Source organism: Egretta garzetta, unplaced genomic scaffold (genome assembly GCF_000687185.1).
Source record: "Egretta garzetta isolate BGI_Z169 unplaced genomic scaffold, ASM68718v1 scaffold43, whole genome shotgun sequence".
Classification (NCBI taxonomy): domain Eukaryota; kingdom Metazoa; phylum Chordata; class Aves; order Pelecaniformes; family Ardeidae; genus Egretta; species Egretta garzetta.
In genome coordinates this window covers 1,684,603-1,694,434 of record NW_009259047.1, presented here as the reverse complement: position 1 = coordinate 1,694,434, position 9,832 = coordinate 1,684,603, and the positions used below count along the sequence as shown (strand labels likewise).

Here is a 9,832-nt window from a genome sequence, read left to right as displayed (position 1 = left end):
GTATCGCACCCCCCCCAGCCACACCGGCTGCGTCCATTGTCCTGCAATGCCACTGCGGATTTGGGCAGCAATTCTCTTCATCACTGCATTCCTGTCAGCAGGTTCTAGCACAGTCTGCAGGAAAACAGAGATCCAAGAGTTTGGGGTATAGAAGTACAACAGTGTCAAATCTTACCAAGAAAAGTAGGGGTCCCTGGTACCTTCACAGCCTGCTGGAGGATTTCCTTATTGATGTTGACGTAGGCCAGCTCTTGGCCAAATAGCTTCAGGTAGGCTGATATCAAGGGGGTTTCTGTTGGCACCTCCTTCCATCCCAGCAGCTAGGGAACAGGTAAAGAAACAAGCCAAGTTCCTTAACGCAACTTTACAAATGGTAACTCAGCAAGGCGATCAAACCCCTCACGGACCAAGCTGCAACTTTGCATTGCTGCTCGTGTTTCTTTGCTGCTTGGCAAATAGCACAGCATCACTAGTTCAGGCTTGCTCCCTGTCATCGAGATGCCCAGGAATAGCCTCCTGCCCAGTGTTTTGTGTTCCAGTGCAATAACATTTACACAGGGGTCTGGGCCATTAAACCCAGTTTGGAAGCACAGCAACAAATCACCTATTCTCTTGAAGGCACAGGTATATTCTTGTAAACTAAGCGAGGTAGATGAAGGGAGGGAGGAGGAAGCTTGCCAGGCACGGGACACGCATGGTGCTGCAACGCCCACCTCCCCCCTCTCCTCCCATGCAGCCACAAGTGAGGTGGGGAGGAGGCAGGGCCAGAGCGAGAATTTGCAGAAACTATCGCCACCATCACAGGAGTGACAGCCCCCGCAATCCCACTGCAGATCTCTCTCTCACAGAAAATCTCAAGCTGCCTGCTAGGCGGGTGGTTTACCCCCTGAGACAGGGCTTAACTAGTACAAGAAGCCTCACCAAATACCCCTTCATATAACCCACACGTTGTTACTGAAAATACCTACAGCTTTTCCAATCTCCTTTATCTTTTTGGATGCAGGATACTCAGCAAATGGTATATTTTGTTTCATGATGATGTCTGTGAGGCCTTCCACGCGGACACCAACCTACCAAAACAGCATGAGAAGGAGCGGTCTGAAACGTACTTACAGAGAGGAAACTTTGCGGTCGATTTTAACTTTAATTTGCTTTAGTATTGATATAGGTAAATATTTACCTCCACCAAATCAGCCACTGACCCTGCAGAATATGCCGTCACCTTAGAAATTATGGCTGATGGGAACATCGTTCCCGGGCTGTTCATAACAAAGACATCTCCAGCAGCACCAACTTTATAGTTATCTGTGGCAGAAGTAAACAAAAGACATGGCTTTTTCCTAACCATTATCATTCAAGATCATATTTCTGCAGCTTTTTCCATTATGGACTCTAAGATACGTCATGACATAAATTTTAACTGTTTAGTCTCAAATTAATAAACGGTTACTCATGCACTTTTAAATATATGACTCTCACATTTCATGCAATTTCTTACTGAAATGCAGAATGCCACGTTTCTCCAAAGGACTTCATGTCTCTTAAGAATGGATTTCTGAAGGGAAAGTTTCCCCACCACTGAAAGGCTTTTACTCACCAAAGTAACCACCAATACGCATGACCTTGCTGTACCGATAGCTCAGCCTGTCCAGTTTGGGGGCCAGCAGCTTAAGGGCAATATTGCAAGCCGAAGATCTAAACAAAATGAGAAAGGTAATAACATCCAGAAATAAGCTGCAACCCATCCCAATATCAACAGAATTCAGCTGGTCAGCACATGCAGTGCTGACTAACAAGAACACAGCAGAAATTATTATTTCGATAACGATTGCCCACTTCGTTCCCGCTTTTGCTTACATGTTGTATGCGTACGGCAATCTGCTCTTCGACAAAGCCTTCATGTGGGAATACACAAAACTGGCCACTTGCAGGTTGCTCTCCTTCATCGCCACATTAGCTATCGCTGTTATTAGCGCAAGGGCAGGCCTGGTCTCAAAAATAACAGCACAAGCCATCATTCGCACTTCGGAGGGAAGCGACTGGTCTGCGAGGATCTGGATGAGATATGCCTGCACCTGCAGAGAGAAGACACAGTGTCTGGAATTACCAATAATTGAGACTTTTTTTGCAGACTGGATCCACACGTAACCCTCAAGACATATGGGAGAGGGGGCCATTATCCTTGCAGAAAGGTTTCCTGGTCTTTTTTGCTGCATGGTTCCACATCATTTTATTAAGACAACTGAATGGGCCACAAAGGAACAGCCCCGTGGAGAAGGGCTGGCACTGAATCTAAAATAAATGTCCATGGATCAATGTATTGGGTCAACCCACCACAATCAAAATGACATCAGCATAGCTTTTTGCATTACTGCCATTCAAAGGTCGGTGAATAACTTCAAGAGAAACAACGGTAGATAATAAGATAGATTCATTCTTTGGAGTAATTCCACTGACTCGGTGAGCACGCTTCACTATTTTAGACCACTTTTAGAAGGGGAGCTTCAGCAGCTCACCCAAGACAGTCTGAGTGGTTGCTGTCTGATACAACTCTTATATCTAAACCATCTGAAAGGCAGGAGTCTTGCCTATGCTCACCACACCAGCAACCTCAGCGGGAGGTCAACGGTGACTCTTCCAGCCTTAAGGCAATGGTCTGAAAGAGGCACAGCAATGTCGCATTTTTGCCTAGGAGGTCAATAGGAAGTGTCTATCTCCTCTTGACTATCAAGGGAGGTTAAATTCTATGTCTGACTTTGAGGTGGCTAAGTTTCCACCATATATAACTAGCACAGGACTTAATTGGTTATGATAGATGACTAAAGAAACATTGCTGATACCCTTCTGGAAGCTTCCTACTGACTAACAATATTACAGCTTAGCAGAAACATCAGCTGAAATATAAAATTATATTGTCTTGTTCTTAAAAGGAATCCTTTTTTTTTTTTTAAAACATGCCAAATCCACAGACATGATACCATTAAATTCACTACCCTTTACAGTATATATTCTAGAACTCGCTAAGAAGTCTCTGGCAGATCATACTTACTGGTTTGGGGTCCTTCCAAGCTATTTTTCTCAAGGCCATTATGGCATCAATCTGAATGTGGATGGGGATATCGGAAGCACTGGATGAAGATATGGGAAGGAACTTCAGGATGCGCTTGATGCTGGCTGGTTCTCCCATGTTACCGATGCACTTCAGAGCTAATTTCATTTTGTCTTCACGGCCCTTGCTGATTGCTTCATCTGCCAGGTCATGGATGGGCTACAGGCAAAGCACAGTTCAGTGTTTTCTTCCTAATGTCTAGATTGTCCACAACATTCCCCTTACCTGCTGAAAAGCCTATCGCAATAAACCAACTGGTTTTAATAAAATTACTCAGTAACGGCTTCTCTCAGTATTTTCCCTGATGATGTGAAAACTGTGTTTTCAAAGATGAAGCAAATATCTACATTAGTAAAATGATTCATTGCCCTTGTTCTGAAGGAGACCTATGGAATGCATATTGGTAAGTCCCATTGCCATTTTTATACTGTATCCAAAAAGAATTAAGCTAACGTAATGAATATTACTAAGCTATTAAGAACAACCTGAGAAAAAGACGCCCACCTGAAGAGCTTCTTTAGGACAAGCCGAGGTCTGAGAACAGTATCTGTTGACCACAGAACTGTATCCCAAGCAGGCTACTTGCTGAAGCACGGGACTTTTCTGAATTCGAGAACTGGTCATTAAATCCTGGGGGAGGGAAAAAGTTAATTTGGTATTTAATACAGTGTTTGAGGTGGCTTCCAGAGCAGGAAAATCGTCAGAGCTCACCTGAGGGGAGCGGTTTCAGAATGATTATTGTTCACGTCCAAACAAATTAAATCAGCTTGTAGACATTTTATTTGCAAGCTTCACTTAGGAGCTTAATTCCCTACTATCTTCAACATAAATAAGCATATGTAAATAAGTTTACATAACACCATTTTTATTTTCCTCAACTGAGCATAACACTGAAAATACAAAGATTATGAGTAAACATCCATCTATAAATGGAATATCCTTAGAACCATGTGTAACTCAATTATATTCATGATGCATTCTCACATCATATCCTTTTTTTCTATTTGAGAAGAATAATATTGACTAGAGATGAGAAAAATCCTGTTCAGAATAAACGATTCATTACGGTGTTAAAACAGTCGATGTTTGCACTAATACTTTCACTTGCAGCACTTTCTGGGTTATAGGAATAGCTTGCAATTAAAAGAGCCATTCCAATGACATAACACACAGATCACCATTTGTTTCACAAGTAAGAGATTGAAGTTTTGTCTGTAGAAGGCACGGCATGTGATCCCAGCAAACTAAAACAGGAATTAGTCTCAGAAGCTGTTATGGGAGAATGGTTTTTATATCCGTGTAGCAAAATGAAGGCACAGGACTGTGCCTCCTCTCATGTATGTAGTGCCAAAAGAAATTCATTTGCACAAAATTGGTATACGTGAGAGGAGAATCCAGTCTCCAATCATAGAATCATAGAACGTTTGGGGTTGGAAGGCACCCCTAGAGGCCATCTAGCCCAACGCCCCTGCAGTGAGCAGGGACACCTTTAACTCCATCAGGTTGCTCAGAGCCCCGTCCAACCTGGCCTTGAATGTTTCCAGGGATGGGGCCTCCACCACCTCTCTGGGCAACCCATTCCAGTGTTTCACCACCCTAATGTACTTTGTAATCAAAGGTTGCCATCAATTAGCATTCCTTTTGCTGTCAGACAGGAAAGACTGACAGGGATTTACTCACTGCTGCTATTGGAACAGTGTGTTCATCAGCTTTCATTAAGTGGAGAGCAAAAGAAACACTTAGAAGAGTCTGAAGGTAGCTAAGATCATCATTGCGAATTCTGGTCTTAATGAATTTGAGTGCTTCTGTGGTGCCTGTCGCGGAAACCGCACTCAGCAGCCATCGCCTGCAAGCAGGTTAAAAAAAAAAAATCCTTAATTTTGGCTCTCAGTTCTCAAAAAAATGGAAGAGCTCCTTATATGCTGATAGAATGAAATACCTGTAGCGGGGTTTATCTGAACATTGTCTCCAGATGGACTCAAGAGCATCAACGCTTGCTATCCGGCACAGCTGGACAAGCTCCAGGAATCTGTATGGAACATCGTCATGGAAATCTTGTTGGTTATTCAGGACTATGTGTTGCAGTGTTTCCACTATCTGTTATAAAACACAAGAGAGAGAGAGAGGGCATACTTAATTAAATCCTTTGAAATTTGTGATCGTGGCTCTTTCGTTAGTGTTTTTATAAGGAAAGCAATCTGAAGACCTAAGAACACCCTACCCGCTGCTCAGGGTTTTTCGTCTTGATGAGCTGCAGTGGCATCTGTGGCAACGTTGATGGGAACTGGTAACGAAGGCTTCCATAGCTCTCGTAGGAAATGTCTGGGGTGCTGCCCCGTTCGCTTCTCACTTCAAGCAAGGTGAGTTGTTGCCTGTCAAGAGACAAGTGTTGCGGGAGGAATGACTTAGCTCCCTTCCTCCATCGGCCTTGGCTGTTTGTTGGATCAGCGATTCTGTGACGGTATCAGTTTTACTCTTTAATCCTTTTTCTTATCACAGGAAAATCTTACAGTTTGCTCATGGATAAAGCCTTCTAATGGGAACAAAACAGTATTAGGGTTATTTACGATGCAATCCTTTCTGAGACCGCTGTCTTCTGAGCGAGAGCTACCGGCAGTGTAATCAGTGATCTTACTTCTGCATGCACCATCTTCCTCCTGATGCTCTCTATTAGCCCTTTTTCAGGACAGAGCAGTAAAGTTGCATGCTTACGTTGTAAGCAAGCAAAAGAGCTTTTCTCATTTTCTTCCATGTAATTGGAGCGCTGAATTCACCAGGCCACAAATAAAAAATGGTTCACTGAATTTTCAGGAGTGTGAACCAACTGCTGTGGAGCTCAATTGGCTTTTCTCATTTTCTTCCATGTAATTGGAGCGCCGAATTCACCAGGCCACAAATAAAAAACGGTTCACTGAATTTTCAGGAGTGTGGAAACCCCAAGTTCGAGTACTTGCAGACGTACCCAACTGCTGTGGAGCCCAATTCTCATTTCACTTCAGCTGGGGGCAGAATGACTGCCAGAATCGATAATTGTTCTCACTTTGTGGAGCAAGCCCGTGTCCCACCTACCCTGCTTCCATGACAGCCACGCCGGTAGGTTCGCTGAATGGTGAGATCTGATACACCTGCTGTGACACCACCTCTGTGATCAGGGTACCACCGTCTGTCTGCTTCAGCTTGTAGGAGAAAGCCGCAGTCCCTTTTATGAGCCTTCCTTTCTGGAGGAGAGAGAGACCAAAAAGCGATTGGGAACAGAACGGGCGTGCTTCTAGTGAGGAAGATCTTTCCACGTCTTACATACCATCATGTCAACAGGACAAGGATAGACGTAAGCCATTCCAACACTCTTCTTCACCTTTTCCTGGCAGTTAGTTTGGTCTACAGTTTTGGTGACGGAGACTCGGCTGTTCTTCCTGTCTTCCTGGATGATGTACCTTGTATGGCAAACACCTCCAATTCCAGCCTGGCGGAGCAATAGGGATAATGAGTCTCCCCATTCATATCAGGATTTCACTGTGTGAGAAGAAGTTTTACCCAACAAAGGTTCTGAAGGAGCAGGAGGAAGGTAAGGACCTACTGACTGTCTTAATGATGTTTTGAAACCTGTTACCATTACACACAATTTATCCTATCGAACTAAAAAAATAGACATGTGGACAATACTCAGTCAGGAGATGGAGTTTAAAATAAAAGAGTAATCAATTCATTAATATCAACAATGACCTAATAAAATAGATTAAGCTGTATCAGGGAAGTCATATGACAAATACATTCAGCTCTAATAATTCTTTTTTCTTCAAAGGATTGCATTTTCAGCCTTGAAGACAGATAGCTTAAAAAGAATCCAGCTTAGATAATTCATTCAAGACATACGCACACATTTTCTTCTGTATGGATAAAAATCGACCTTTTTGGATGATGAACATTTGAAAGTAGATGCAAATAAGCAGAAACTTGAAGGAAGAGCACCTAAAGAGGACACATCCTTTCAGTAAAGTAGTTTCAGAATGGAAAAAACAAACCTCTTGCAATTCATACACATTCTGTGATTTTTTAATGGTTATCTGCATCATGTTCAGTATTCCTCTCACTATGTTAATACAAATATCGGGGCAGTCTTCTGGGCCATAAATGTTTCCAATCCGTCCACTACTGTATTCAAACTTGAAGGGCCGGGTAAAACATGAAGAAACCATCTGGGTGATTTTGGAAGATCGAGTGAACGGGTCCTTGGGCCAGATGCCATTGTATTCCTCAAACTGTGGAGAGCGGATCTGGGAGGAAATTAAGGAGATACTTACATGAATAAAATTACTTTGGTATTAAATATGCAAACCAACTGGAAGAAATTAACATAATCACTAGTTTGCTATGCTTTCCTTCAAAATACAGGCTTAGCAGTTCAGACAGCAGTTTATTGTTTTGTGTCTTCCTTACACTATTGTAAAAACGGTATAAACCCTGCAGGCTCAGCAGCGTGGTTTTATCTTACAGAGCCAGTTAACGCATCACTCTTACCTCCCAGGGACATTTTAAACATTTTGCTTGCATTCATTCTATAGGGAAGAAGGCGAAATCAAAAAAGTAATAAAAAAAAATTCAAATCAAATTATCCCTATTTTTTTGGCTTTAAAATAAATATTCTGCTTTAGGTAAAATTTAGCATTTAAAAAGTTTATACCATTCTAGATATAAAAAAATACAGTTTTAGAATGTTTTATTTTAACTCATCCCCTTCCAGATTTTTTTTTGGACTAGACCAGTTGCTGTATTTGATCCATATTTGTGAATTACTTAAATCAACCCACCTTTTTTTTTTTTCTTTAATAATGTACAACACATTTAAAACCTTTTTTTTCCCCCCCATATCAAGACATAATGTAAAACAGAAGCAATTTCAGGCACTTTGGCAAAATTACTGCCAGTTTAGGTGCCTCAGAGCACAGCATGGTGCACACCATGTAAGAACTTCAGGATGAAGGCCACAGTGAGAAATGCAATCCCTGGCCCATAATTTTGACATCTTGCCCTCATCAGTGAAATAAGATCTACAGCTCGACTACAACCAGTAAGAGTTCACCTCTGTGCCCAAAAAGAATTTCTGATTTGTAACTAAATTAAATGGACAAATAAAAGTATGTTTCTGAAACATATTTATTTTGGATGGGTCAGGTCCTGTCTCTACTGATGTCAGCAGAGGTGAGACTTCACATGTACAGATCTTTTACTGCATTATCCAAACACTAAATATTATTACGTGCTCCTTTTTGATGCCTTTCATTTTTTTTAATCTTTCTTTTATCACTTACCACTTTTTTCTTTAGCTTTTATCACTTTTTTAAGACTATGTTCATTAATTGCCTGGATGACAATGATTTTTCATACCCCAGTCCTGGCTTCCCACAGAAGCTAGAAACGCACATTGAGCCCAGAATCAAATCTTAAGATCAGAGCAGGCTTGGGTGCCTTGAGCTAGAAATAAACACTTTCCAACAGAATCCCTGATTTTGGCACCTCTATTTCTGGTACAAATCCTTGAGGAACACCTGCCATGGACAATTTCCACACCTCCTCTAAGTGACTGGATGCCAAATAGCTCATCGCTTCTGAAACTTTAGCTTGCAGATCATTCTCTGACATCTACAGTGCTGAGTCTCCAGTTCTGTTTCCTGCAGCTCTCCTAAACCGCAGCTTACCCAGATGCAATTACACGACTGTGATTTATAGTTCACCGTTGTATTGTACGTTTGGAAGAAGGCGCTGTACCTTGAGGAGGTAGGCATTCTCCGACAGCCCGCTGATCTCTAGTTTGCTGCTCAAGCGCACGCCGACCTTGGCTAAATTCTTTTCTTGAAGCCCGTTCAACACCCAGCCTTCATAGCTATACAAGTGGCTCTTTTTGCTGCTGAATCCAGGGTCTGTGGGGAATAATGGGCGTTTTCACAATACTACAAGCATGTTCTAATAAATACGTGTCACAGCAAAGTCAAAAGAAGGTTATAAAAGGAGATTTACTTACCAATGTCAAACTTCTGACTACCTGCAAAAAGAGATGGAAAGCCGGATGAGTAACATTCAGTCTAGAGCCAATTGTTTCTGCCAAACTTAAGGAAATTTTGGGAAAGAGAGATGAAGAAGGGATACGTAGGCTTACCTACAAGGGTGAGCGCTAGTGCCAGTATGATTCCCCTCATAGTGAAGGCGAATGGGGCTCTGCCAGACATGGTGAGACTTTTATGGAAGAAAGCTCAGGAACACGTGGCTGCGTTCTGCTGAATTCTCAAGTTTTTTATCAGTTTATGTAAACACTTCCCTTTTTGCAATCATACTTTCTCTTCAGATGGAAATCAAGTCATACTTTGGCATCCCACTGATTTTCTCATATAAGCCCTTTGCTGGATTGTTTAAAAGTCTCTGCTTATCCTAGTAAAACAATTTTACTAGGCTGTTTACAATAAATTTACAATAAACACATTACTTAATTTCCTAGATTGTGTCATGGCTGGCTGCTGGTATTTGGTGCTGCCACAGATGAGGTTGATTTTGCCCAGGGTTATGCTGACCTGGCATCTGACCCAGACCGTTATCTAACTGATAGCGGCCCAATTAACAAAGTCAAGTCAGTGTCACAGACGCTAACGGTGTTCCTTCTCTTCCCTCAGCACTGGTTTACCACCACCCCTGTAGAAGGGGATGAGGACAGCTAAACCCTTGCTATTCTTA

The 9,832-nt window shown here is 42.2% G+C and overlaps 1 protein-coding gene across 1 annotated transcript in view; it reads right to left on the bottom strand.

Annotated features, from left to right (window-relative positions):
• The window catches only part of LOC104122899 (vitellogenin-2-like), a 25,279-nt gene extending 15,946 nt beyond the window's left edge, over nt 1–9,333 (bottom strand). Inside the window, exons 1-17 of the mRNA XM_009635087.2 lie at nt 9,264–9,333; nt 9,129–9,149; nt 8,876–9,027; nt 7,132–7,383; nt 6,411–6,572; nt 6,179–6,327; nt 5,331–5,481; nt 5,049–5,206; nt 4,790–4,955; nt 3,614–3,739; nt 3,050–3,268; nt 1,858–2,075; nt 1,598–1,695; nt 1,181–1,305; nt 969–1,070; nt 201–320; nt 1–114 (exon numbers count right to left, since the gene is read on the bottom strand). Of these exons, the coding sequence (XP_009633382.2) occupies nt 1–114; nt 201–320; nt 969–1,070; nt 1,181–1,305; nt 1,598–1,695; nt 1,858–2,075; nt 3,050–3,268; nt 3,614–3,739; nt 4,790–4,955; nt 5,049–5,206; nt 5,331–5,481; nt 6,179–6,327; nt 6,411–6,572; nt 7,132–7,383; nt 8,876–9,027; nt 9,129–9,149; nt 9,264–9,333 (2,403 nt within the window). The remainder of the gene's footprint in view (nt 115–200; nt 321–968; nt 1,071–1,180; nt 1,306–1,597; nt 1,696–1,857; nt 2,076–3,049; nt 3,269–3,613; nt 3,740–4,789; nt 4,956–5,048; nt 5,207–5,330; nt 5,482–6,178; nt 6,328–6,410; nt 6,573–7,131; nt 7,384–8,875; nt 9,028–9,128; nt 9,150–9,263) is intronic.
• Nucleotides 9,334–9,832: the final 499 nt, after the last annotated feature.